Source organism: Microcebus murinus, chromosome 29, assembly GCF_040939455.1.
Source record: "Microcebus murinus isolate Inina chromosome 29, M.murinus_Inina_mat1.0, whole genome shotgun sequence".
Taxonomy (NCBI): Eukaryota; Metazoa; Chordata; class Mammalia; order Primates; family Cheirogaleidae; genus Microcebus; species Microcebus murinus.
The window spans coordinates 15,730,943-15,747,780 of NC_134132.1; the positions used below are offsets into that span (position 1 = coordinate 15,730,943).

Consider the following 16,838-nt stretch of genomic DNA (forward strand, 5'->3'; position numbering starts at 1 on the left):
AAAATCAGCCCCAGTGATGGGCGTGGCTATGAAAATAAGCCCTAGTGGTGGGCGTGGCTATGAAAAAAATCAGCCCTAGTGGTGGGCGTGGCTATGAAAATCAGCCCTAGTGACGGGCGTGGCTGTGCAGCCAATCTGCACAACCCATGCGTGTCATCGCAAAGCCGGAAAGAACACGAGCAGCCCTTCTCATCTGCCCCGTGAGAGCTCTAGTGCTCGACAGGAGAGATCGGGGCCGGTGGCTCTAAAGGAAACAGAGTCGCAAGACATTCAGGATGGGATTTGGGGTCTGGAGAGTGAGGATGATGTTCCAGAAGAAGACGACTTCACTGTATTTGAATCAATGTAGATGGTTGTGCCATACTTAAAAAAAAAAAAAATTGCCCGAGTTCGGGAGTTTGAAACCATCCTGAGCAAGAGCAAGACCCCGTCTCTACTATAAATAGAAATTAATTGGCCAACTAATATATATAGAAAAAATTGGCCAGGCATGGTGGCGCATGCCTGTAGTCCCAGCTGCTCGGGAGGGAGGCTGAGGCAGGAGGATGGCTTGAGTCCAGGAGTTAGAGGTTGCTGTGAGTGTGGCTGACGCCACGGCACTCTCTCTAGCCTGGGCAACAAAGCGAGACTCTCTCTCAAAAAAACAAAAAAACCCACACCCCCTGAAAATCAGCCCTAGGGTGTCTTCTTGGGGAAAGGTAAATAGAAGACCCTGTCTTATTTTTGGGAAACAATGGTAGGTGTCCAGAAAATTTTCATCGTCTTAAAACGAGCGGTCCCCAACCTCTTTGGCACCTGGCGCGGCCAGCTTCGTGGAAGACAGTCCTTCCTGGGACTGGGCTGGGGGGTCCCAGGATGACCCAGGCGCTCCACGGTCATGGTGTGGTCAGAGCTCTCTGCCAGCGACAGTCTCTGCTGCCCGGCGCCAGCACTGCCCGGATTGCCGGGCGGGAGACCCCGGCAAGGCGGGCACCCTAGGTCCCTCACGGGCCGCAGGGCAGGGCAGGGTGCACGCTCCTGTGTGAATCCAGTGCTGATGGGATAGTCGGCAGGGCCCAGGAAGCGATGCCAGGGCAGGGAGTGGCCGCACACACACGGGGCCTCCCTCTCCTGCATGCTTGCTCACCGTCCACCTCCTGCCAGGCGCCCGGCCCCTAACTAGCCAAGCGCCACCACGCCCAGCTCAGGTCTCCTTAGCGCCCAGAGGCAGATGGGAGGCTCTCCCTCAGGCTGGCCTTGGACTCCTGACCTCACGGGATCCTCCCACCTCAGCCTCCCAGAGTGCCAGGGTTACAGGCCTCAGCCACCTTGCCTGGCCTGTTTTTGTTCTTTTTTTTAAATATTTTTTCTTCTCTTTTAATAATTTTTTTTTTCTCTCTCTCTCTCTCTCTCTTTTTTTCCCCCCTTTTCATTCCAGAAAAAAGTCAGCAGTTGTTTTTGTTTTTTTAACAGACATTCTAGGCTGGGCGTGCAGCGGCTCACGCCTGTCATCCAGGCACTCTGGGAGGCCAAAACAGGAGGATCATTGGAGCGCAGGAGTTCCTAAACAGGTCAGGCCGGGCGCAGTGGCTCACGGCTGTCATCCCGGCACTCTGGGAGGCCGAGACAGGCAGATCGCTCAAGGTCAGGAGTTCAAAACAAGCCTGAGCAAGAGCGAGACCCCGTCTCTACTAAAAATAGAAAGAAATTAATTGGCCAACTATAAAAAAATATATATATATAAATTAGCCAGGCATGGTGGCGCGTGCCTGTAGTCCCAGCTACTTGGGAGGCTGAGGCAGGAGGATCGCTTGAGGCCAGGAGTCTGAGGTTGCTGTGAGCGAGGCTGACGCCACGGCACTCACTCTAGCCCGTGTAACAGAGTGAGACTCTGTCTTAAAAAAAAAAAAAAAAAGCAACCAAACAAACAAACAAACAAAAATAACCATTCTAATGAATATAAAATAGTGTCTATCCCATTGTAGTTTTGATGTACATTTCCTTAATGATTAGTGATTTTGAGCATCTTTTCATGTGCCTATTGGCCATTTGTGACTACAAATGTGTCTCTTTAATATCTTATGTGAAGAAATGGGAAATACACATAAGACACTTCTGCTGCATGACAAATCATGATGGTAAAATTGAGGGAAAGCGCTTGTATGATTGAATCATGTTCTGAACTAGCTGCTTTTTTCATGGAATACCATTTTTATTTGGAACAATGACTGACAAACTGTGATGGTTCATTTAAACTTGGACGTTTGGCAGACATTTTTTCAAATGATTAACTGAGCCTGTCACTTCAAGGAAAACAACCGATAGGTGTTATTGATGTAGGACTTTGAACTTTCAAAAGAAAAGCAGAATTTTGGAAAACTTTTTCTTCTGCCATTGTGAGCTTGACAGCTTCCTGTTACTTTACATGCTTTTCTGGGTGAATAAGTGATAATACTAACAACTGTGGTTTTTATTTTAAACTGCAGTGGAAGGTCTGTATAACACAGTGGAATGATACTTTCTAAATGTTGTAAATACAAAGTATTATACTGGATTGACCAGTAGATTTTAATTGTAGCAGTGCAAAAAATTCAGTGATGTGGTTTTCGATTCCATATTGCAACTGACTTTTAAGAAACTATCGTCATGTTTTCCTACATTAGCAAAGAAGAATAGACTATCCATAGTTATCTGAAAAAGACTATTGAAATAGTCTTAACCTTTCTCTCTACGTATCTGTGTGAGGCTGAATTTTTTTTTTTTTTTTTTGAGACAGAGTCTTACTCTGTCGCCCGGGCTAGAGTGCCTTGGTGTCAGCCTCGCTTACAGCAACCTCAAGCTCCTGGGCTCAGGCAATCCTCCTGCCTCAGCCTCCCGTGTAGCTGGGACTACAGGCATGCACCACCATGCCCGGCTAATTTTTTTGCATATATATTTTTAGTTGGCCAATACAGTTCTTTCTATTATTAGTAGAGACGGGGGGGGGGGGTCTCACTCTTGCTCAGGCTGGTCTCAAACTCCTGACCTCGAGCGATCCTCCCTCCTCGGCCTCCCAGAGTGCTAGGATGACAGGCGTGAGCCACCGCACCCGGCCGAGAATTTATGTTTCTAACCTGTGTACACATCCTCGTTGGTCGACGTTCTGGTGCCGATTCAAATATGTGTGTATGTGTATATATTTAATTAAAGAGTTTTAATATGATCTGGCTTTTCCATCAGAAGTGCACAGAATGCTTGTGAGGCTGTGGCTAGACTTATCTTTAAGTGTCCGAAGAACTGGACCAGTTCTTCCCACTGTTGTGCGCCTGCTACCCAGGTACTCCATAAGCAACGGGCGCAGGTGTGGCAAGGTGCGTTTCCCGAGAAAGTGGCCCGGTTGTGTGTGAAGATGCCAGCTGGTCAGCTCAGCTTGAAAGCAGACTTCTTCATTAACACAGCGGGCCGGCCGGGGTGTTGGAGAACAGCAATAATGCCGGGTGCTTTCCCCTCAGTAAGACACACACAGAAGCAGTCAGTGAGCTTTAAGCGTTGGTGGGAAAGGGTGTGCTACTCTCCACCTGCCAGGCCCGGGAAGTCAGGAAATAGACTTGGGCTCCCTTTGGGGAGGATGGACCGTGTAAACTCTGGCAACCCTCTTTTTCAGTTTGAAAGTCTTGTTTGTTTTTAGTAACGTCAAGGTAAAACCCCATTCGTGGTGGCCCGTGCCTGTCGTCCCAGCACTCTGGGAGGCCGAGGCGGGAGGATGGCTCGAGGTCAGGGGTTGGAGACCAGCCCGAGCGAGATCCAGACCCCCGTCTCTACTAAAAATAGAAAGAAATTAGCTGGACAACTAGAAATATATATAGAAAAAATGAGCCGGGCGTGGTGGCGCATGCCTGTAGTCCCAGCTACTCGGGAGGAGGCTGAGGCAGGAGGATCGCTTGAGCCCAGGAGTCTGAGGTTGCTGCGAGCGAGGCTGACGCCACGGCACTCACTCTGGCCCGTGCGACACAGTGAGACTGTGTCTCAAAAAAAAAAGAAAGATAAACCCTTTTGAAACAGTGCACGGCATGCTTTTCTGCGGGTTTCCAGGGAACGTGTGAATGTGTGTCTGTTTTCTGGTTCAAGGTCCTGGCGTCCGGCCTTCAAGTCATGGAGAGTGGCTCCCGGCCAGTGCTTTGGCTCCGGGCTGAGACCTCTCCTAGCGTCCCGGTCCTCCCCCTGCCGAAGCGATCACAGAAGGCGTTTGTGTTTACTGGGCACGCTTGAGATTGTCCCGCAGGGCGCGTGAGTCAGCGCCAACGTGTCGGGGCTGGTGCAGAGATAAATGGCAGTGTCAGCAGGAGATAATATATATGCCCCAGTCGGTGCGCTCTGTGTCTTCTGTGACTCAAAAAGAAAAGTCCATCTGTGGCTCACGCCTGCCATCCCAGCACTCTGGGGAGGCCGAGGCAGGAGGATCGCCTGAGCTCAGGAGTTCGAGACCAGCCTGAGCAAGAGCGAGACTCCCGTCTCTACTAAAAGAATAGAAGGAACTTAATTGGACAACTAGAAATACATAGAAAAAATTAGCCGGGCATGGTGGCCCATGCCTGTAGTCCCAGCTACTCGGGAGGCTGAGGCAGGAGGATCGCTGGAGCCCAGGAGTTGGAGGTTGCTGTGAGCGAGGCTGGTGCTGCGGCACTCACTCTAGCCCGGACAACAGAGTGAGACTCTGTCTCTGAATGAATGAATGAATAAATAGATAAATAAAGTCTATCCTTATTTGCATTGGATGTTGTGAAATTACCGGGGTTTCCTAACCTAGTCATGTATGTTCAGTGATACAAATTTTAGTGGGGGTTTCTTTTTTTTTTTTTGACTAACCTTAGACTGTCACGTATAATTTTAATCGTACTTTAACGAGCTAGAGACTGAAGTATAGTCATGTGTGCACAGTGCTTAGTGTCGGGCTAGCTTAGTTTGTGGAAGCAAGTCTGTCCTGTTAGAATTTCATACACGCACATACACGGTAAGCCCCGGAAATTACAGATACAGGGCTAGCTAATTTTTATAATAGGAGCTGCTCTTTTCTTTCTCTTTCTATAATTTGTCCTTTTCTAATTGTATAAAAGGAATAATAAAATTGGTATATGTTATGTGTGTGTTTCAGGGAATGACCTTCATCTTTCAGATTAATTTACAGGTAAATGAGTGATGTTTTACGAGGCAGTTCTCATCAAGCAGGTCTATTTTTGCCCATTGAGAAAGACATTTCTTTTCTTTTTTTTTTGAGGCAGAGTCTCACCTTGTCACCCGGGCTAGAGTGAGTGCTGTGGCGTCAGCCTCGCTCACAGCAACCTCAAACTCCTGGGCTCAAGCGATCCTCCTGCCTCAGCTTCCTGAGTAGTTGGGACTACAGGCATGCGCCACCATGCCCGGCTAATTTTTTGTATATATTTTTAGTTGGCCAATTAATTTTTTTCTATTTTTAGTAGAGATGGGGTCTCGCTCTTGCTCAGGCTGATCTCAAACTCCTGACCTTGAGCGATCCGCCCACCTCGGCCTCCCAGAGTGCCAGGATGACAGGCGTGAGCCACCGCGCCCGGCCGATAAAGACATTTCTTATAACACATTTTAGAAGTCATTTTAAGGAATTTCTCTCAGGGCCCATTTATAAAATACGCGGCTTAATTTATTGACCTGTCATGCACTGGCTTCCAAACACTCCTTCCACCTTATCAAAAACTTATTTCTTCATTCAGGTGGATTCACGAGGAATGATGTATAACTGTTTTTGAAATTCTGTTCAGTGGGAAATTTTCCACATTGAAGTTATTTATTGAAAATAATTTATGGTGTTCTCTAAAGTCAGTTTCAAGAGGAAGTATTTGATAACTGTGTTAAATTATGACAATGATGTGAAAAACCAGTGCCCAATAACTTTGTTGATATTAACATACTAATATTTGAATTTCTTAGCGTATACCTACATATGCAAATAGATGATTTGTTTGGTATGAACTGGATCCTGAGTGATCTTTTTTTAAATTATTTTTTGTAAAGATTTTTATTATTTTCTTCTTTTTTTTTCCCTCTTTTAGTGATCAAGTCCAATGATCTTAAACATTATATGAAATTATTTGTTTTTTTTTTGAGATCAAGTCTCGCTGTGTTGCCCAGGCTAAAGTGAGTGCCGTGGCATCAGCCTAGCTCACAGCAACCTCAGACTCCTGGGCTCAAGCGATCCTCCTGCGTCAGCCTCCCCAGTAGCTGGGACTACAGGCGTGCACCACCACGCCTGGCTCATTTTTTCTATATATATTAGTTGGCCAATTAATTTCTTTCTATTTATAGTAGAGACGGGGTCTCGCTCTTGCTCAGGCTAGTTTCGAACTCCTGACCTCGAGCGATCCGCCCGCCTCGGCCTCCCAGAGTGCTGGGATTACAGGCGTGAGCCACCGCGCCCGGCCCGAATCAATTTTTAAATGATGCTACTGCTCAACTTTTTTTTTTTCTTGCTCCTCAATTTGGGTACTTTTTCTCCCAGTGCCACTGACAATTTGTCTCATTTTTGAGAATCCGAGTAGTTGAGCTAGAACACGAGTTGGGAACTGTAGTTTATAGACAACACTTAATGGTATCTAATTTTCTCTCACTTCCTCCAAGTTGGATTTTCACTTCTTTGGAAATAGAGTGCCGATTAGGAGCCGAGAGGCATTCAGGTTTGCATAATTTGAATGTGAGTTATGCTTGACTAAATTTATTTCTCTCAGCCCGCTGGGACACTTATTCGTAGTTATGTCGTGTCAGAGAAATTAGCATAAGTCCCGTTTTAACAAGGCATTTAAAAAAATCCCCCTTTGATTAATTCATGGGTGACCACATAGTTATGTTCTGAGCACACCGATTATTCATTTTGCAGTCACTGCTGTGTGAGGCCCTCTCTGAGTTGCTGAGCACCTAGCGGGAGAGACTTACTGATAAACAGCGCCGAGTCTCTGGGCAGTGTGGGCGGGAAGCTGTGTGATTGTTTGAAATAAGCGTTCTGAAACATGAAATCTAATTGCGTGGATAAATAAATATCCCTCAAGTACTCATCAGCTCAGCATTGCAGGTCTCTGAAATATTTGGCTGCGACTTCCAGTACCTTTTCAGATGATCCCTTGAAAATCAGTTTTGAGTCCGGGGCAGATTTAAAAAGTCTCTTAACTGTGGGTTGAGTTCGTACTTCTCATTTCCCTGGGCAGGGGATGGGACATACCCGTAGCTGTGTTATGACAGCGGCTCTCTGACACCTGCTAGGTGTGCAGCAGTTCAGTTCCTCTTCTGACACTTTTGAGAGCTAGCACAGACCCCATATCAGGGGTCCTCAGACTGCGGCCCACAGGGCCACACGCGGCCCACCGAGGACATTTGTCCGGCCCGCTGCCGGGTGTTTTTGCAGCCGCTGCCTGTCCTGCTTAGCAGCCGACTCGTCCCGGGCCCGCAGTGCGCACTCTCCAAGGGTCTGAGGGACAGTGGACTGGCCCCCCCTGTTTAAAAAATTTGAGGACCCCTGCCATAGTTAGTTAAGGGACAGAGTTTTCCACAATACTGCCCCCTCTTCAGACCAGCTGTAAGCCTTGGGGGCCACCTGCGCTTCTTATTTCTTATTTTTGGGGGAGTTGGGGGTTTCTCTCTTACTTTTTTAAATTTTTTGTACAAGTGGATTGCTCACACTGGTCTCAAGCAGTCTTCCTGCCTCGGCCTCCCAGAGTGCTAGGATTACGGGCACGAGCCCTCGTACCTGGCCCCACTGAGCGCTTCTGATGAAACTTACTTGAGCAGAAATTTGGGGGGAGGGTCCCTTGACCCTCCTTTAGGTTTGATAATGTGCTAGAGTGACTCAGAACTTAGGAAAGTGCTGTACTTATTGCTACTGTTTGTTATAAAGAATATAAATGGACAGCAAGATAAACAGGTGCATAGAGCGTGAAAGTGCATAAAAGTTGTCAGACTAATTTCAGGTAGACAATGGAGTGTCAATGTTTGGGAAAATGATGCCGTCAGCATGTAATATGCTCACTTAAAAACAGTATTAGCTGCTGGGTGCGGTGGCTCATGCCTGTCATCCCAGCACTCTGGGAGGCTGAGGCGGGCGGATTATTCGAGGTCAGGAGTTCGAAACCAGCCTGAGCAAGAGCGAGACCCCGGCTCTACTATAAATAGAAAGAAATTAATTGGGCAACTAATATATAGAGGAAAAAATTAGCCGGGCATGGTGGCGCATGCCTGTAGTCCCAGCTACTTGGGAGGCTGGGGCAGGAGGATCGCTTGAGCCCAGGAGTGTGAGGTTGCTGTGAGCGAGGCTGACGCCACGGCACTCACTCTAGCCTGGGCAACAGAGTGAGACTCTGTCTCAAAAAACAAACAAACAAACAAACAAAAAAACAGTATTAGCTTAATTGTGCCTACACATTGACTCTTTGATTTGTCAGGTGACTGGATATGGATTTTGCGGTTATTTTTTCCTTCTGGCAACTTTGAGGGTCTTCGCCCTATTTTGAGCTTCTGAAATATCTGTGATGACAAAGCTTAATGTAGATATTCTTGATTTTTTTTTGAGACAGAGTGTCACTCTGTTGCCCAGGCTAGAGTGAGTGCCGTGGCGTCAGCCTCGCTCACAGCAACCTCAGACTCCTGGGCTCAAGCGATCCTCCTGCCTCAGCCTCCCAAGTAGCTGGGACTACAGGCATGCGCCACCACGCCCGGCTAATTTTTTTTTTCTATATATATTAGTTGGATAGTTAATTTCTTTCTATTTATAGTAGAGACGGGATCTCGCTCTTGCTCAGCCTGGTGTCGAACTCCTGACCTCGAGCAATCTGCCCGCCTCGGCCTCCCAGAGTGCTAGGGTGACAGGCGTGAGCCGCGGCGCCCGACCCTTGATATGTTTTTCTCCTTCATTTTCTCTCTCTCCTCTTCCTGGAGCTTCTGTTACTGTGATATCGAATCTGCTAGACTCCTTTTAATATTCCCGTCTTTCTGTTTCTTTCATCCTCTGGAAAATTTCTGGAGCATTTCCTTAATTTTTTTTATCTTCTAGCTCCTCTGCAGAAGGTTTTGCTTTTGATCTCTCTGTTCTGATTTGCAAAAGTAATCTCTCATTCTTCAAATACCCTGCTCTCATTTTACGAGGACGGTATCTTTCTTCAACTCTGGGGGTGTTGATAGGTTCTTTGAGGGATTTCTGTGGCTCCCTCCCAGCACCTCTTCAAAGCTCTTTCTTTCTGTTTGCTTGTTTTTCATCCCTTGTCATGTGTGAGGTTTTCTGGGAGTGTCTGACCATCCTTTTGCGTCTGTTCTTTTAGAAAGTCCTGAAGTGATGACGAGGGAAGTGCTCTGTGCAAATCGGGAGGGTTTCCTGATCTGAAGGCTTCAGTTCAGTGAGGGAAGGCAGGAAGCCACTTTCTCCTTGTGTGCCTACTGAATTTCAGTATCTGCATTTATTTTTTTTTCTTTCAGTTTCCCAGAAGAGAAATTCTCTTCCCTCCTTCTGTGATTAGCCCTGTATGCCTGGCTGCACCTCAGGTTGAGGTGGGGGGGATGCTCTTTGTAGTGTGCGGAACTTTCACATAATTGGTTTTTTTTTTCTTTTTTCTTTTTTTTTTTTTTTTTTTGAGACAGAGTCTCACTCTGTTGCCCAGGCTAGAGTGAGTGCCGTGGCGTCAGCCTAGCTCACACCAACCTCTTAATTCCGGGGCTCAAGTAATCCTCCTGCCTCAGCCTCCCGAGCAGCTGGGACTACAGGCATGTGCCACCATGCCCGGCTAATTTTTTCTATATATTTCTTGTTGGCCAGTTAATTTCTTTCTATTTATAGTAGAGATGGGGTCTCGCTCTTGCTCAGGCTGGTTTCAAACTCCTGACCTCCAACTATCACGACTACCCTGTTTCCCCCAAAATAAGACCGGGCCTTATACTTACTTTTCCTCCAGAAGACACCCCAGGGCTCATTTTCAGGGGATGTGTTATTTTTCTTTAAGTGCGGTGCAACCATCTACATTGATTCAAATAGAGTGAAGTCGTCGTGTTCTGGAACATCTCCTCACTCTCCAGACCCTGAATCTCATCCTGAATGTCTCACGACTCTGTTTCCTTTAGAGCCGTGGGCCCCGATCTCTCCTGTCGAGCACTAGAGCTCTCACGGGGCGGATGAGAAGGGATGCTCGTGTTCTTTCCCGCTCCGCAACGACACGCATGGGTCGTGCAGATGCGCTGCGCAGCCACGCCCGTCTCTAGGGCTGATTTTCATAGCCACGCCCCTCACTAGGGCTGATTTTCATAGCCACACCCACCACTAGGGCTGATTTTCACAGCCACGCCCACCACCAGGGCTGATTTTCATAGCCACGCCCACAACTAGGGCTGCTTTCCATAGCCACACCCATCACTAGGGCTGATTTTCATAGCCACACCCACCACTAGGGCTGATTTTTCATAGCCACGCCCACCACTAGGGCTGATTTTTGGGGTGGGGCTTCTGTTGTGGGCATGCTTAGACATTCTGCTGGGGCTTATTTTATGGGTAGGGCTTATTTTCGGGAAAACATGGTACACGACAAACTGTAATAATGTACTTCTAACTTTTTTCACACACTACGTAAGAGACGTTCCTGTGCAAAATGTGCAATTTTTAATATTTTGGCCTTTAAAACAGAAGCACGTTCCTTTGAGAAGTTGTGTTTTCCTCTAAGTATTACTTCATGATTGCGTTAGAAAGCCAGTATTGTTGCTTGTAATTTATTAGTTGCTTACTGTGATTATTTTTGTCTTGGGTCATTGTTTATTTCCCGTTGATATTAAGTCTCCATGGTGATATCATATGAGTTGGGCAGTTGTTTCTGATTCTTTCGAATTAATGGGTGATGTCTTTCTACAGGTGGATTCTCCACAGTTTTCCTGGTGCGGACTCATGGTGGAATTCGATGTGCATTGAAGCGGATGTATGTCAATAACGTGTCAGACCTTAACATTTGTAAAAGAGAAATCACAATTATGGTAAGGGAAAGAGTAATTCTGCTTCAGAAATTTGGCTTTTCTTTTTTTCTCTTTTTGGTTTTGTATTCTACCATGAACCAACATTTAGGCAAGCTGCTTATTGGTTTATACACATTTAGAAAAATTTGGGCCGGGTGTGGTGGCTCACGCCCATCATCCCAGCACTCTGGGAGGCCGAAGGGGGCGGATTGCTCGAAGTCAGGAGTTCGAAACCAGCCTGAGCAAGAGCGAGACCCCCGTCTCTACTAAAAATAGAAAGAAATTAATTGGCCAACTACAAATATATAGAAAAAAATGAGCCGGGCATGGTGGCGCATGCCTGTAGTCCCAGCTACCAGGGAGGCTGAGGCAGGAGGATCGCTTGAGCCCAGGAGTTGGAGGTTGCTGTGAGCTAGGCTGACGTCACGGCACTCTAGCCTGGGCAACAAAGTAAGACTCTGTCTCAAAAAAAAAAAAAAAAAAAATTCAAAAAAAAATTCTGATATTTTATTTTGGAATCCCAAAAGATTATCTTGTATACACTTTTGGAGTATAAAGAATATCTTTATACTTTGAACCATCTTCTCATAAAAATAAATATTCATTGACATTCGTCTGTTAGAAAATGATGGACATGCAGGTCAACTTCCATTGAAACCACAGAAGTTTGTGGCTGGTTGAAACATTAGGTTTCATACATTCTTACCTTTTGAAATTGTTTAAATACATTAATTTATGCTTAAATTATACAGCTTTTAAAATGTACATTATTCAGCTTTTAATTTTTTTTTATTTACAGAAAGAGCTGTCTGGTCACAAAAATATCGTGGGTTATTTGGACTGTGCTGTTAATTCAATTAGCGACAATGTATGGGAGGTGCTTATCTTAATGGAATATTGTCGAGGTAAGTATCTTTCTGTATTTGTGTTATGCTAAAGTTTCCCCTTAACATGGCTCACCAGGTGTCTTGATTTTTCCTAGGGCAGCTGTTAACTCATTCTAGACGCTTACTGAAATCTTAGCCTTCATTATCTAATTAGGAATGCTGTTAAAAAATTATTTATAAGTCACAGTTGCTGCGATTATGAATATGAGCATGTAAATGGAGACTTAGAAAAGTGCAGTTCAGTTTAAAACAGGAAATCTAAGCAGGTAAATTGTTACGATTGCTCTCTATGCCATTCTTTTATAATCCAACCAAGAAGAGCATACTATGTCAATACTAGTAAAGATTTTTCAGCACTCTACCGTGTTATTGTAAACATTTAATTTAACAAATGTAGGGGATGCACTTTGATCTATAATCTTTATAAACTTGTATTATGTGGGTTTTTGTTCTTTTGTAAATATCAGAAGCTAGAAAACCACGTTTTATTAGGACCTAATGTGATATTTTTATGTAAATGTTTACTTGTGTAGTATGCTTTCATAATAATCATCATCATCATTAAAAAGCCCTAACATTTTAAAATTTTAATGTGTGCAAAGCTGGCAATTAATCTATTTCCTACAAACTTAAAAAAAAAAATCATGCTGTATCTAGCAATTAGGGTTCTGGTGAGCCCTGGTTTATATTTACATTCTCTTAATACAGTTATGATTCTTAATTGCTCTATCAGGAACTCTTTTTTTTTTTTTGAGACAGAGTCTCACTCTGTCGCCCAGGCTAGAGTGAGTGCCGTGGCGTCAGCCTAGCTCACAGCAACCTCAGACTCCTGGGCTCAAGCGATCCTCCTGCATCAGCCTCCTCCCGAGTAGCTGGGACTACAGGCATGCGCCACCATGCCCGGCTGATTTTTTCTATATATATTAGTTGGCCAATTAATTTCTTTCTATTTATAGTAGAGACGGGGTCTCGCTCTTGCTCGGGCTGGTCTCCAACTCCTGAGCTCCAAAGATCCTCCCGCCTCGGCCTCCCGGAGTGCTGGGATGACAGGCGTGAGCTGCCGTGCCCGGCCAACAGGACTCTGTCTTAAGATGTACTGATCCCTGAGGTGTAAATTGTGAAAGCATGTTTGTCACTGAATCGGCACGACATGATATATAATAAGCACCCTTCCGTAAGAATCTTGAGAACGCCAGCCTGTAGCCATAAAGGCATTTCTCAATCTGTTTGCGGTAGACTTTTTATATTTTTATTTTATTTTAATTTTTTAAGAATTTTTATTTATTTATTTATTTTTGAAACGGAGTCTTGCTTTGTCGCCCAGGCTAGAGTGAGTGCCGTGGCGCCAGCCTCGATCACAGCGACCTCCAATTCCTGGGCTCAAACGATCCTCCTGCCTCAGCCTCCTCCCGAGTAGCTGGGACTACAGGCATGCGCCACCACGCCCGGCTAATCTTTTCTATATATATTAGTTGTGCAATTAATTTTCTTTTACTTTTAGTAGAGATGGGGTCTCGCTCTCGCTCAGGCTGGTCTCGAACTTCTGACCTCGAGCGATCCTCCCGCCTCGGCCTCCCAGAGTGCTGGGATGACAGGCGTGAGCCACTGTACCCGGCCGGCCTTTGTTTTATTTTTTTTATTCTAGCATATTATGTGGGGGTGCAGGTGTTAGGGTTACCCATACTGCCCGTGTACCCCCCCCCTCCTGCGGTCGACTCTATTCACTGGAAGCGCGTCCTCTCAGAGTGGCTCTCTGTGCAGCCGGGCAGGTGGTGAACCAGATGAACCAGAGGCTGCAGACGGGCTTCACGGAGCCGGAAGTGCTGCGGATATTCTGCGACACCTGTGAGGCCGTGGCCCGGCTGCACCAGTGCCAGACGCCCATCGTCCACCGGGACCTGAAGGTGAGCCTGCGCCTTCCCCCGAGCAGGGTCAGGGCAGGGGCCTGTCTTTTTTTTTTTTTTTTTTGAGACAGAGTCTCGCTCTGTCGCCCAGGCTAGAGTGAGTGCCGTGGCGTCAGCCTCGCTCACAGCAACCTCCAACTCCTGGGCTCAAGCGATCCTCCTGCCTCAGCCTCCCGAGTAGCTGGGACTACAGGCACGCGCCACCACGCCCGGCTAATGTTTTCTATATATTTGTAGTTGGCCAATTAATTTCTTTCTATTTTTATAGTAGAGACGGGGTATCTCGCTCTTGCTCAGGCTGGTCTCGAACCTCCAACCTCGAGCGATCCTCCCGCCTCGGCCTCCCAGAGTGCTGGGATGACAGGCGTGAGCTGCTGCGCCCGGCCAGGGCCCTGTCTTTTTCTGTTCCTTTTTAGTGGTGTGCCCGGGCGTTGGGAATAGCAGCTGGACACAGCAGAGCCTGCAGATGCATTCAGTGAATGACCCCGTGCAGCCCAGTTCTTGAATGGTCGCATGGGGTTTTATGGAAGCTGATTATAAAATGCTTGTAAGGCAGAATAGAAGGTGTCTCTAAGAGTAGACCATGTTTCCCTGAAAATAAGACCCACCCATAAAACAAGCCCCCTCAGGATGTCTAAGAACGTGCGCAATAGAAGCCCTACCCCGATAATCAGCCCCAGTGATGAGCATGGTTATGAAAAAAATCAGCCCCAGTGATGGACGTGGCTATGAAAATCAGCTCCTGTGATGGGCGTGGCCATGAAAATCAGCCCCAGTGATGAGCGTGGCTATGAAAATAGGCCCTAGTGATGGGCGTGGCTATGAAAATCAGCCCTGGTGACGGGCGTGGCTGCGCAGCGCATCTGCACAACCCATGCGTGTCGAGCGGGAAAGAACACGAGCAGCCCTTCTCATCCGCCCCGTGAGAGCTCTAGTGCTCGACAGGAGAGATCGGGGCCGGTGGCTCTAAAGGAAACAGAGTCGCAAGACATTCAGGATGGGATTCGGGGTCTGGAGAGTGAGGATGATGTTCCAGAAGAAGACGACTTCACTCTATTTAAATCAATGCAGATGGTTGTGCCGTACTTAAAAAAATAACACATCCCCTGAAAATTACCCTAGGGTGTCTTCTTGAGGAAAAATAAATAGAAGACCCGGTCTTATTTTCGGGGAAACATGGTAGGTGGTTAATCATAAAAGTATCATCCAGGAAACATGTGACAGGAGGTAGGCAGGGTTGAAATACGTGATTGCAGATCTCTGTCCCTTAATTTGGATAAGTCAGGACAGCTCCTCGCAGGTTTTCTGAATATGCGACATTTCCCGTAATAATTTGGTATGATTTTTTTTTTGTTTTTTGCTGTTGTAGTTCTTTACCTTTTTGTCTACAAAGTTGATATTTCCTACTGAGTCTCCTTGATTTAAAATTCAGAAAAGACACTAAACTTTATAGTTCTTTGTTGTTCTTATTTTTTATATGCTTAGTTCTTTTTACATATGTGAATGTATGCAAAATATGATTGTTTTAAGTAGATTTTTATATGAATCTTTATTTTGTGTGAATTTTTTTAAAGAGCAGACTAAAATGAAACATGAAAGAAAATGTGTAAATGAACTACAAGTATTTTGATAGAGCAGAAGGAAATTTCTCATCTGTGATTATCGTAACAAAAAAGATAGTGTGGAAAAACATGTAATAATAATAATTCATTGAGTGCTTACTATATTCCAGACACTAATCTAAGTAAGCACTCCACATGTTTTAAGTCATTTAATTTTTACCACAATCCCGTGTAGTAGGTTTCATAATCTTCCCCATTTTATTGATGAGGGGACTAAAGCCCAAGAGTGGTTAAGCAATGGCCACCCTCGGCTCACGCCTGTCATCCCAGCACTCTGGGCGGATCGCTCGAGGTCAGAAGTTTGAGACCAGCCTGGGCAAGAGTGAGACCCCCATCTCTATTACAAATAGAAAGAAATTAATTGGCCAACTAATATATATAGAAAAAAAAATGAGCCGGGCATGGTGGTACATGCCTGTAGTCCCAGCTACTCGGGAGGAGGCTGAGGCAGGAGGATCGCTTGAGCCCAGGAGTTGGAGGTTGCTGTGAGCGAGGCTGACGGTACGTCACGGCACTCACTCTAGCCTGGGCAACAAAGCAAGACTCTGTCTCAAAAAAAAAAAGAAAAAAAAAAAAAGTGGTTAAGCAATGGGTACACAGGGCGGTAAGTAGCCGGCTGGGCTGTGAGCCCCCCTTCTACCAGTCAAGAAAGTGTGTGCCTAGTTTGTTTATTTTAGTTACCGCCACTCCGATCCACAAGTTGAGTGAGAATTTGTGTTTTTCAGTGTGATGTTTTATTTTATTTTATTTTTTTAGCGTATTATGGGGGGTACAAGTGTTAAGGTTACTTATATCGCCCTTGCCCTCCCCACACCCCCGCCCCCAGTGTGATGTTTTAAGTAGAAAGGGTCCTGGCAGTACATGAAGGAGTTTAAGCGGCCTTCGTCATCACTTACCTCTCGATGAGCTGAAGCCTCAGAAAAGGGGAAGGGTGGAGGTGCAGTAAATGAGAGGGGCTGGGCTCTGCTGGCTGCTCGTTCTTCTCTTTCACGAAAGTAGCTTTAGAGAAGATTTGGGGTTTTCTGGCCCACGCACGCCTGCTTCCTCCCGGGATATGGGGTAAGCACCGCTCTGTTCTTAGTGAGAGAAGCAGTGGACACAGCCGGGCGAGTTTTCGCCCTGGTCGGTTTGTCCTCGCGGTTTGAGTGTTGGGCACGAGCGTGTCACGGACCCCCTCAGTGTTCGTCGTGTAAAGACATGGCTGTAAAAAAAAAAAGATCATTTCCACTTTGAAAATTCTACTAACGACTGATTTTCTTTTCTTAAGGTAGAAAATATTTTGTTGAATGATAGTGGAAACTATGTGCTTTGTGACTTTGGCAGTGCCACTAATAAGTTTCTTAATCCTCAAAAAGATGGAGTTCACGTAGTGGAAGAGGAAATTAAAAAGTGAGTATTGTCTTTATCGCGCTTTGCCTCGTAGTAGTTTTCGTTGACTTGAGTCCGAGACGAGCTCTGCTGACCCA

The 16,838-nt window shown here is 46.0% G+C and overlaps 1 protein-coding gene across 5 annotated transcripts in view; it reads left to right on the plus strand.

Annotated features, from left to right (window-relative positions):
• The window catches only part of BMP2K (BMP2 inducible kinase), a 76,752-nt gene that overhangs the window by 12,022 nt on the left and 47,892 nt on the right, over window positions 1–16,838 (plus strand). For 4 of the 5 annotated variants that reach the window (XM_075998680.1, XM_075998681.1, XM_075998683.1 and 1 more), the window contains exons 2-5: window positions 10,862–10,980; window positions 11,759–11,864; window positions 13,608–13,750; window positions 16,640–16,761. In XM_075998680.1, coding sequence (XP_075854795.1) covers window positions 10,862–10,980; window positions 11,759–11,864; window positions 13,608–13,750; window positions 16,640–16,761 — 490 coding nt within the window. Of the gene's footprint in view, window positions 1–834; window positions 1,551–10,861; window positions 10,981–11,758; window positions 11,865–13,607; window positions 13,751–16,639; window positions 16,762–16,838 lie in introns of those variants that run through there. The other variant, XM_075998682.1, reaches the window with a different exon arrangement.